General features: G+C 56.3%; 1 protein-coding gene across 3 annotated transcripts; it reads left to right on the forward strand.

Moving 5' to 3' along the window:
* On the forward strand, nt 1–9,880 carry ACOT11 (acyl-CoA thioesterase 11). 3 transcript variants are annotated; one of them, XM_042873873.1, is made up of 17 exons: nt 1–454; nt 3,247–3,322; nt 4,306–4,495; nt 5,274–5,343; nt 5,679–5,739; nt 6,185–6,286; nt 6,539–6,674; nt 6,752–6,908; nt 7,143–7,262; nt 7,342–7,486; nt 7,771–7,826; nt 7,960–8,026; nt 8,105–8,188; nt 8,285–8,418; nt 8,616–8,747; nt 8,819–8,945; nt 9,029–9,880. In XM_042873873.1, exons 1-17 carry the CDS (start codon nt 432–434, stop codon nt 9,182–9,184), a joined length of 1,836 nt encoding a protein of 611 aa, XP_042729807.1. In that variant the 5' UTR covers nt 1–431; the 3' UTR covers nt 9,185–9,880. The 3 variants fall into 3 exon arrangements, with proteins under 3 accessions (XP_042729807.1, XP_042729808.1, XP_042729809.1); XM_042873874.1 differs by lacking the exon at nt 3,247–3,322 and having other exon boundaries at nt 3–454; XM_042873875.1 differs by lacking the exon at nt 3,247–3,322 and having other exon boundaries at nt 3–309.
* Nucleotides 9,881–11,200: the final 1,320 nt, after the last annotated feature.

Raw genomic sequence — 11,200 nt, forward strand, 5'->3', positions numbered from 1 at the left:
CCGCAGCGTGAGGAGCTTTGATCAGTGCCTCGTACCTCGATTACCAAATGTTCCCTGCTAAAAACACGCAAACAAAACACAAACGGAACAACGTTTCCCCAAGAGCCAACGGGCGGTGACACGGCGATTTGCATTTCTTTCCTTGTATTGGTAACTTTTTGTACCATCCCCATCGGGGCCGTTTCGTGCGCAGCAGCTCCGGGCTGAGAGCACGACCTTAAGAATTGCGCTGTGATGAAGGGCTGAGCTCTGGCTGCTTCCCAAGGACGCAGGGCTGCCCGCTGCCGCCGAGCCCCGAGCTGCACGCAGGTGTCCGCACCCCTCCTCCTTCTCCCTCCCTCTCCTCCTCCTTCTCCTTGCATTCTTCCTCCTCCTCCTCCTCCTGCTCTTCCTCCTCCTCTTCCTTCTGCCGCCGCCACGACACGCTGCAAATGCTCAGCTTCTTCTGGCTGAGGTGAGGGCAGAGGGGATGCCCAGGGGGCGACGTGGGGACAGTGGCATGCGAGTGGGACCACGGAGCTGGCGCGGCAGGCGTGGGAGCAGTGCCTGCTCTGACTGGATCGGTGTTGGGAGAGGTTTGGGGCAGTGATCTGGGGGGGGAGTTTGGGGTGAACCAAGACTCCTTGTGCTTAAAAGTAGACAAATACTCAGGAAAAGTGGGCAGTGTGGGCAGGTGGATTGTGTGGCAGCTCGACACTGCGGTGCTATGGACCATAGTGAGCCCAGCTGTGATGGTCCTCATGGGGATGGTCCTGACTGTGGTGGTCTCAGCCATTGGGGTCTTGACCACAGCAGTCCTGGTGGTCTCTTCCCCAAGGAAGCCATGGGAGCAGGTGGGCATCTGCTCTGGGCAATGCTGTTGGATGTCCCCATGTTTGTGCAGTCTGTCCCCTGCGCTGCTGGCACCTACAGGGGCTCACACAGCTCTGCTCCCTGTCTGGGCTGGTGGCAGCGGTGCTGGGGACCTTTGTCCCCCACTAAGCATTCAGAGGACTTTGTTCCCATGCTGGCCTCGTTGCCCATAGCCCTGGGGATGTACAGGAGCCATGGGAGGAGGATGAGGACGGAGGGTCCCAGCTACGCTCACAGCACCAGAAGTTTCTCATGGCTGCAAGCATACAGCCCTCAGCAAAGGGATCCAGGTTATGCTTTCTGGGCTTGATACCTTGTTCTGCTCTGTGAAACCCCAGTGGAGGGCATGAAATGTGTTCCCCAAAAAACTCTTGCATGTATCTGACTGTTCCCTGTCCCCACTGTGCTGTCTGTCCCAACGTGGGCACAGCCTCTCCCACCATCAGGCTCACCTCTCCCACTGCCCTGTTGAGGTGGTGGGATTTCCCAAAGTAGGTCAGGTTAATTTTTCAATGCGTGCTGATTTGCTTGTTACCATGGATATTGCTCAATTATACACCAATAATCCTCCCCAGAGAACTTCATTGTTGGTGCTTTCCTTCCCCCTGCTTTTTTCTTTCAAGATTCCCAGGAATGGGTCAGGATGTGTCAAGGGAATGGAGTGGGAAAGAGAGAGCAAAGATGGATAGGGGAAATCTGGGCTGGGCTTTGGGGAATGCTCATCTGAGTCAGTGAGAGTGGGCACTGGAGGCTCAGTGTGTCCATGGCTACACTCTGCCCTGCCAGGACCCAGCACCATAGTCCCCCAGCATCAACCTGCTTTTTGGGGGTGGCTCAGCCAAACACCATGTTCCTGGGGCTCAAGGACTTGAGGATCCACGCAAAAGGAAAATGAAAAAGCATCTCTCTTTTCCTCTCTCGATCAATTGCTCCCAGTTCAACTCAGCTTGGCTTTGCGAGTGCAGCAGGAGGCAAGAGAAATATTCTTCCAAAGGGTTTTTCTTTTTGTAATGCAAACTTTATTTTTTTGGTGGAAGTGGGTCACTGGAGGGGTGACAGAGTAAGAGCATCATCGCCTGGGTGATACATCTTGTTGCCATGGTGACCTGGGGGCTGCATCAGTCAACAGCTTTAAACATTTGACAGCTGAGTAAGATGGAAGATTTTAATGAGGACAGACACTTGCTTGCTTAGTTTCAATAACCGAATTCTCTATAAATACCCTCGGTCTGAATGGCTGCAGGTCTCCAGTGTGCTGTGAGTAGTGTGGTTGGGCACTCCCCTTCCCCATGTGTTCCAGGGTAGCGAGTGTGTGCCCACATCCAAAACAATTGAGGGATGCAAAGCAGGTGGCTCTTTGTAATTCTTTTCCTCTCCTGCTCATGTTGGAACAAACGAGGTGACACGAGTGCAGTTGGGGAGCACAGACTTTGGGTTTCCAAGGCACGTGCTGGACCATGTGTCCTTGACATTGGTACCATGGCTGTGGGGCGGGATGGGGCCACCCCCACCACTGCCTGCAACAAACCAAACCTGGGGAGCAAAGGCTGCTTGCTAGGAGCAGATGGACTCTTGTGCTGTGCTCTTGCTTGCAAGAGGTGAGCCATAAGCAAGCTCCCAAGGTTCAGCTGCAATCTGGAGAAGATGTGGGGCTTGGTTAAAGCAAAGCAAGGCACTGCTGGAGTGGAATCATCAATCAGGCATGGATATTGGAAAAAATTTGTTCTCATCCCTTGCAATGCCACCACCACACCAGGTGTTCCCAGTGCCTGCAGTGCTTCATTCCGGGCCCTGTGCCGGGCAGAGGTGTGGCAGGGATGGGAGCTTCCCATTTGCTGCTCCGCTGGCAGCCAGGCACAGTGTGAGCCCCTCCAGTGCCAAGGGCATGCTCCTTGGGTCTTGTGACTGCACTGGTGTCACTGTGATGTCCGTACCTCCAAGCACAGCCCTCTGTCACATGTAACAGTGTGGAAAATCCTCAGGCTGACCCCTGTGGAATGGCAGGCTTGGGACCTGGCTCTGCCCTTGGGCTTTAGACCCGCAGCCGTCATGCTGGATGCTGTGTTAGAGAACAGGGCTGGGCTCCAGCTCTCCCTGTCCCTCTGGGGTGAGCTGTGGGGTTGACTGCGGCCAGGGCCACCCTGCGAGTGCTCTGTGCTGAGCCCTGCCGTCACCTTTTGTCTGTTTACAAGGTGCTGGCAGCTTCCTCCCCATGCTGCTGTGTTCCTACACATGGATTTAGTCAGCTCTTCCCAAACCAAATGGTTGTGTGCATCCCAGTGCAGAGTGCTCCAGCACTTGGGTCTCTCTGTACTGCCTCATATCCCCCTTTATGGCAACGTCCCCACGTTCTGCCATCCCTCTTTTAACCCTAGCTGCTCTTCTCCTTTCCAGGTGTCTTTTAAAAATGGTCAAAGGGAACATTGTAGTCCCTGAAGACATCCTGAGTTTCTGTTGCAATGGCCTCCAGGTACCCAGTGTGCTGTGCCAATAACCCTGGGGCTGCCGGCATGCAGTGCCCCGTCCCTATTAACGTCCCCAGCCACTGAGATCATAACTGTGCTGCAGAAAGCTTTGGAGCTCTGCGTAGTGCTGGCTCACGCCCCAGAGCCTGCTGCCTTCCAGAAATAGCTGTGTCCTTGTGCTGTGGACACCCGGGGGGTTTGTGGGGGGCTCGAGGCTGCCGGGACGGGTGCCCCTTCCTTAGGGCTCACTCGCTGCCTTCGATAACCCGAGGTTTGTGCCGTTCCTGGGATGCTTTGTACCAGTAGCTATGGAAACAGAAGGCTCCTGTTAGACCAGTGATGGAAAATGCTATTCTGAGAAGCGAAGTGGTGTTCGGTGAGCCTGGGGTAGGAGGGAAGGCTGTGTTCTGAGAATAAAGCATTTACAAAGGCAGCTGGAGAGAAGCAGAGGGGAAAGAAGCTGCTGCGAGTGGGATCTCGCAACAAGTGCTATAAATGGGGGACATTGTTAGAGCAGAAAGCGGAAGGAAGCTCTGTAATGAAGCCCAGACTGCTCTCATGGCTCCTCAATTACTCACAGGGTGCACTGAGTTCAGCCCTTGTGTAACACGGCCCACTCCATGCTGAATCTTCTCTCCTGACAGCACAGCCACAATCACGGTCCTTCTAAAACACCACTCTGTGCCTGGTGAGCCAGGGGCCGGGCAGGAACAGTGCTGACCCCTGCATTCATAACATTTTATTCTTCTCTCCCCAGCGGTGCACTGCTGGAGCATCCTGCCCTGCCAAGCAAGGTTTCCTCGTCTCCTGGAGATGTTTCTCCTATTTGTACAGAGCCGAGGAGCAGGTGCCCTCTGTGGCACCAACATTTGGGATGGGAAAAGCAAACGATGGGGTTCCAAGCATCGTGGTCCCCATGATCCCATCCCACAGGCATGTTTGCTAATCAGGCTGGGTAATGAACCGTATCCCTGCCCTCTTCCCACAGGGCTCGACCTCACCACCGTGCACCCAGGACACAGGGGAGCAGCAGGAGGAGGCTGCGGGGGCCATGGGTGGCCACAACCCCACCGAGGTGCAGATGAGCCAACTGGTTCTGCCCTGCCACAGCAATCAGCATGGGGAGCTCAGCGCCGGGCAGCTGCTCAAGTGGATCGATACGGCTGCTTGCCTCTCGGGTAAGCTGTGCCTGGGCATTTGTAGCACATCAGTTTGGGGAGCTTGTCCTGCATGGGGAGGAAAATGTGCTGGTTGAGGATGCTTGCAGCAGCGTTTGGTGATGGAAAGGAAAGCAACAAGCAATGGCATCGTCTCATGCGGACAGCAGGGGTGGAGGGAGAGGGCTGGGGTGGGGAGATGTGGGGCTGCTTGCGGGCAGCAGCGTGCCATTCCCTGCCTGCTGCCCACAGAGCTGACGGCAGCTGGGCGCCGTGCCATTCTGCTGAGTAATGGAGCAGCCAGCAGCAGGACAGGGGGAGGTGGCTCTGCTGCACACAGCTTCTTGGTCTGTGTCTGCTTCCCCCTAACCACTGCCCTCCCTGTGGCCTCCGTGCAGCCAAACCCACACCAATGAGACCAGGAAACGGGGGCAATTCTGCAGTTTGGAGATGCTTTTGTAGTCTAGAGGGGAAGCTAAGCCAGCAGCTGGCTTTACAGTAGTTGCTGTGTAGGGATAGATGGTATCAGTTGTTGTGCATTGCTGAGAAAGCATCATCAGGGCAGGGCAGACATTGAGGGTGATGTGGCCAGGAGCTGCCCCAGGGGTGAACCCTGGGCAAAATGTCTGCAGAACAGAGGTGGGAAAACCAAAAATGCTGCTCTTAGTGGGCACAGATGGGAAAAGGGCAGAGACGGGAGCAGGGTTTTGAGGTTGTTATCACCCCGAACATTGGGCTGGCAGCTCCGTATGCTGCTGCAGGCTGCAGGCTGCTGACGCTGTTTGCTGTTCCTTCTCAGCTGAGAGACATGCTGGCTGCCCGTGCGTCACTGCCTCGATGGATGACATCTATTTTGAGCACACCATTAGGTAAAGGTGCCACTTTCTGCCCTCTCTCTTGGCTGGGTGTGGGGCTGAGGCAGAGCTGCGCTGTGCTGGAGCTTTCCTACCCATATGCCTTCCAGTGCCCTGCTGCCAGCCCAACTGGCTGCCAGGTCCTGGGCACATCTGCCCCTGGTGAGGTGCTGTTCAGGGTGCAGGGACCCTGTGGCCATCCCGTTTTCTGTTGCTATTGCCAGTAAGGCACATTTGCTCGTTTGGCACCTCAGCAAGGAGCTGCTCAGCACTGGAGCATATGCTCTGCACACTTGTGGGACCTCACCCTCCGCTCACCTCTTGTCCCTTCTCCTCTCTATGTTTTCCAGCGTTGGACAAGTCGTTAACATCAAAGCCAAAGTGAACCGAGCCTTCAACTCCAGCATGGAGGTCTGTGTGCTGCAACCATGCTTTGCCCCCTGTGTCCACCCTTGGCATGTTGCTGTCCCTGCCAGCTGCACCCTCTGTGCTGTGGCCACCTGCAGAATACCTGCATACTGCTCTGTTCTGTGGCTCGGGGGCTGTGCTGTCTGTTCTGCTCACTCTGGCTCAGCCTGGGGTGATGCTGCCTTTACACATGCACCTGCTGCTGCTTGGGCACCAAACTGCTCCCTTTCTTCTGTGCTTGGTTTCAAGATCCCAAACTACGCTGGGCATCACTGTGCTTCACCCGCTGCTTTCAGCCCCCTCCTTTCTCAGGAGGAAATATTTGGGATAAGGAACCCCTGCACGGGCTTGCAAAAACTTCCTGCTTTGTGCTGGTGGTGCTGGCTGAACATCAGTCCCTGCCACCCATACATGTGGCTCAGAGGCCCTGTGCTGTGCCCTCTGTCAGGTGGGCATCCAGGTGAGCTACGAGGACCTGTGCAGCGGGAAGCACTGCAGCATCTGCAAGGCTTATGCCACCTTTGTGGCGCAGGGTCCCCTAGGCACCAAGGTAAGTACTGTGCAGTGAGCCCCGTGCCCAACCTGCAGGAAACCACCTCTGCAATAGGGGCTGGGGGCAGGTGGGGCTGTGCCTAAATTTTCGCGAGCCGTGGGGACATGGGCAAGCAGGAAGAGTCATTTCCCTCAACACAATCAACTCAGCCAAGCATGCAGAGCTTGCGTAGCTCTGCGTGTGACTTGGGATGCATGCCACCCCTTGGAACCCTACACAGGGCCCACCCCATCCATCACCCACACCTAGGTGAAGCTGAAGCCGCTGACCCCGCAGACAGAGGAGGAGAAGATTGAGCACAGCATTGCTGCCGAGCGCCGTCGGATGCGGCTGGTGCACAAGGACACCCTCAAGGACCTCCTCACCCGCAACACCAGTAACACCGGTACTGCATGTCCACAAGGGAGGTGTGGGGTCAGGGGTGGGGGTGGCCGTGGCACTGAGCCCCGTGCTCCCTGGCAGAGATGGAGATGAGGGATGGCAGTGCGGTGGTGCCGGCTGAGAAGACGCGAGTGGAGAGCGTGGAGCTGGTGCTGCCGCCGCACGCCAACCACCAGGGCAACACCTTTGGTGGGCAGATCATGGCCTGGATGGAGAACGTGGCCACCATTGCAGCCAGGTGCCTGCAGGGGGAAGGGGCATCGGGGCGGGTGGGTGGGCTGGGCCACAGCTGGGTGGTGGGGGCCTTCTGGAGATGGTGGAGTGACAGGGACCGGCACGCAGGGATGGCACTGGGAGTTGGCAGTCCCACATGCACACAGTGGTGCTAGGGAAGGACAGGCACAGCTCCCACAAGGGTCCCCTGGCTCTGGCTGTGATGGGGATGGTGCATGGAGTGACACCTGCCCTGCAGCCGGCTGTGCCATGCCCACCCCACGCTGCGTGCCATCGAGATGTTCCACTTCCGCGGGCCGTCGCAGGTCGGGGACCGCCTGGTGCTCAAGGCCATCGTCAACAACGCCTTCAAGAACAGGTGAGTGCTGGTGGCAGCACCTCTAGTCTTTCTCATGGCTCCCCATGCCTCACCCCTTCTTCTTTCCCCCCCCACCCAGCATGGAGGTGGGGGTCTGCACCGAGGCCTATGACCAGGAGATGTCTGTCAGCCGGAGGCACATCAACAGTGCCTTCATGACCTTCGTGGTGCTGGATGAGGAGGGCCGGCCCCGCACGCTGCCCATGGTCGTGCCCCAGCCGGGGGTAAGGACAGCAGTCCCCCTGTAATCCCATGTCCCCGTGTCGCTGCTGCAGTGGCACACAGCTAACATCCATCCCTTGATCACAGTGCTGCTACAAGAGAGGCACTGACATCAGCTGATGGGCTCTTTGCCTGCTCCCAGCACACTGAAATAGCTCCCGGTTAATCTCTGGAGCACAGGGCTTCACCTTTCAGCCCTTTGCTGCTGAATGTTTTACCCACTCTACAAAATATATATTTTTTTCCTCCTTTTCCATTAACCTGGTGTGCTTTTCCCATTTATCAGGATGGAGAAAGGCGGTACAGAGAAGCCAGTGCTAGGAAGAAGATTCGGCTGGACCGGTGAGAGCAAGTGGGATACTGGGATGGAGGGGGGAAATGGGAGATGGGAAGAAATGGGAATCTTCTTGCTTGGCACTGGGGAGCAGGGACTCCCCAGCTTTTGCCCTGCTGTAAGGAAAACTCTTTCCTGCAGGAAATACGTTGTCTCCTGTAAGCAGACGGAGGTGCCGCTGTCTGTTCCCTGGGACCAAAGCAATAAGGTGTGTGCCTGCAGGTGGCACTGCCTCCTGCCTGTGTTTTGGGGATACCCCTGGCCCTGATATGCTGCTCTGTCACAGGTGTACCTGAGCTACAACAACGTCTCTGCGCTGAAGACACTCGTAGCCAAAGCCAACTGGGTGCTGGCCAGGGAGAAGGAGAAGGTACAGCACTAACCCAAGTACTCTGAGCTGTGCCAAGAGTGCAGGCATGCTGGGTCCCATGCACGTCCCAGCCATACTATGTTTGTGCTCCCCAAGGTGCAGATCTACACGCTAGAGGAGGACAAGTTCCTCTCTTTCCGCATTGAGATGTCGGTGAACATCTCAGCCAGCCAGGCCTTCTCCCTGCTCTCCGACCTGCGGCGCCGGCACGAGTGGGACAGCCACTATGAGTGAGTGCTGCCGGGATGGCGTGGGAGCAGACGCCCGCCCCTTTCCAAAAGCACACCCTTTGGGCTTCCCTGGGGCCTAACATCTCACCCCAGAGCTGTTTGCATGCCTTGAACAGTGTGTTCCCATCCCTGGGGTTGATGGCACTCTGTGCACAGCAGCTCTCACCGCCCATTGCCGTTCTCTCTCCCACCCGCAGGAGTGCCGAGCTGGTGCAGCAGGTGGATGAGGATGATGCCATCTACCACGTGCTGAGCCAGGCACTCAGCTCTGAGAACAAGCCACAGGACTTTGTCATCCTGGCCTCCCGGCGGAAACCCTGCAGCAGAGGGTAAGCAGTAGGTGATGTCTCTGTCCCCATCACCCGGGCTGCACCCCGCTCACCCTGCTGTCCCCTGCCAGGGACCCCTACGTGGTGGCCTTTCGGTCGGTGACGCTGCCCACGCATCCTGCCAGCACCAACTACACACGGGGTGAGACGCTCTGCTCTGGCTTCTGCGTGTGGCCGGAGTCAGAGGAGATGAGCAAGGTGAGGGCTGTGGCCATGCTGTGCACTGCTAGGGTGTTCAGCCTCCGTGCCCAGCCGTGACACCCGTCTCCTGCTCATCACAGGTGGCTTACTACAACCAGGCAACGCCCGGGTACCTCAACTATGTCACCACCAACGTGGTGGGGCTGTCCTCCAACTTCTGTGCCACCTTCAAGGCCTGTGAGAAGTTCCTGTTGAAGAACAAGGATGACCTTATTGCACTGCTGCAGGACCTCTAGGCCTGGGGCTTTGCTGTTATCCATGGACAGACGTGGTCTTGCAAAGAAGGGTGTGGGGACAGAGTGGTGGCACTCAGGCCATGCCTTGCTGGGGCTTTGGCCTGAGCAAGGTCAGTGAGATGGGGACGGAGGGGTGTCACAGGGATGCACCATCTTCATACTGATACTTCCAGTCCTCTTTTTTTTCCCCTAATTTTATAAGCTGCTGAGTAGGACTTGAATTTTAGTTCAACTAATGCTACTTGATTCTTTGTACAATCCCAACTCTTCCTAATACTGATTTTTTTAGTTGTTTCTTAATGAGAGAAACTTTTTTGTAGTGGTGTGGATAGGGACTGTGCTGGGGGATGTGCTGCTCCACTGCTCCAGGCTGTAAGGCAGGGCTGGGGCACGACCACACTGCCCCTTGGCTCTCACCCAGAGCAGGGGGAGATGCACCTGAGGGGTGGGAAATGGGCTGCTTGTGCACCCACAGCGGGGCTGTCAGGTTTTCTCTGTTCCTGCAAGGAGAAGGTTGGCTGCCACCATGTCCCTGCCTCACATTCACTGATTTGGGTTCCCAACCCAAGATGCTGATGGGATGCCCACACTGGGCTGAGATCCCAATCCCATCACACTACCCTGCAGTCCTGCTGCTGACTACAGCTCTGCGTGGAAGGAGTGGCAATAAAAGTGCATCAGAAGGAAAAACCCTTACCTGCCTGAAGGTCTGCTTTGGGGGCTGTGGTGCTGCTGCCCTGGCAGTTAGATCTGTACCGTACCTTGAATTATAGTCATCCCCTGTGAGCCTCCACCTCCCCTGCCCTCTTATCACCACCAGATAAAGCTGTTTCAAGCTAAACATGGCACAAAACACTCAGTTTTTACAGTGACTCTTTATCTCCCAAAACTCAGGGCAATCCTGCCTCTTTATCACCAGGACGCGAGCCATACTTCCAACTTATCTGCAGGAATGGCTGCTGCTTGATTAAGTGCACACAGTGATGTATTCACCCCAATGCTGAACTTTGACTGACCTCTCTCCTTCCCAAAGCACTGTACTTTTTAATGTTTGGGGTGGAGGTTTTGGGGTGCAGGAGCCAGAGCAGGATTCCCCAGAGAGGTCCCCACCTGAGTGACTGCAGGAATGGTGATTTTTGGCCATGATGTTGCAGCTGAATTGAGCAGTAATTCCAGCTCAGCACCAAGCTGGGGGGTGGCTTGGCTGACACAGAAGGACCCAGCCCCAACCAGAACACAGTGCTGAGCAATGCGGAGCCTTCCAATGCTGTCAACTGCTGCAGCTGGTCTTCCTGCCCACCTCCTGGGAAGTGCAGATCTGTGTGAGCTCTGTGGCTGGTAGGTCCCTGCACTTGGCCTGGGAGGGGCTCTCCCCCCCAGGGTTGATGATGGGCAGTTGCCTCTCACTTGTGCCCAAAGGCATTCACCACATGTCACCCCTGAGCTGTTCAGCAAAGAGGAAACAGCCCAGGTAGAATCGGAGTCATTAAAGACCATCTGGTCCCACTCCCTGCAATGAACAGAGACACCCACAGCTCCATCAGGTGCTGAGAGCCCCATCCAGCCTCACCTTGGATGCCCTTGGGATGGGGCATCTCCCCAGTTTTAGTCTGAAACCATTTCCCCTTGTCCTACCACAGCATGCCCTGCTAAAGAGTTTGTCTCCTTCCTTCTTACAGCCTCCCATTAGATACTTACAGGCTGCTCTCAGGTCTTCCTATAGCCTTCTCCAGACTGCACAGCCCCAGCTCTCAGCCTGTCCTCACAGGAGAGGTGTTCCATCTCTTGGATCATTTTTGCATCCCTTTTCTGGATGCACTTGAACAGGTCCATGTCTCTCCTGCACTGAGGACTCCATATCTGGATGCAGTACTCCAGATGAGGCTTCAGAAGGGCAGAGCAGAGGGGTGGGATCACTCCCCTGACCTGCTGGCCATGCTGCTCTGGATACAGCCCAGGATACAGCCCAGGATACGGCCCAGGATACGGCCCGGGATACGGCCCGGGATACGGCCC

Source organism: Lagopus leucura, unplaced genomic scaffold (assembly GCF_019238085.1).
Source record: "Lagopus leucura isolate 7727_CA_CO unplaced genomic scaffold, USGS_WTPT01 Super-Scaffold_100009, whole genome shotgun sequence".
In the NCBI taxonomy this organism is placed as follows: Eukaryota; Metazoa; Chordata; class Aves; order Galliformes; family Phasianidae; genus Lagopus; species Lagopus leucura.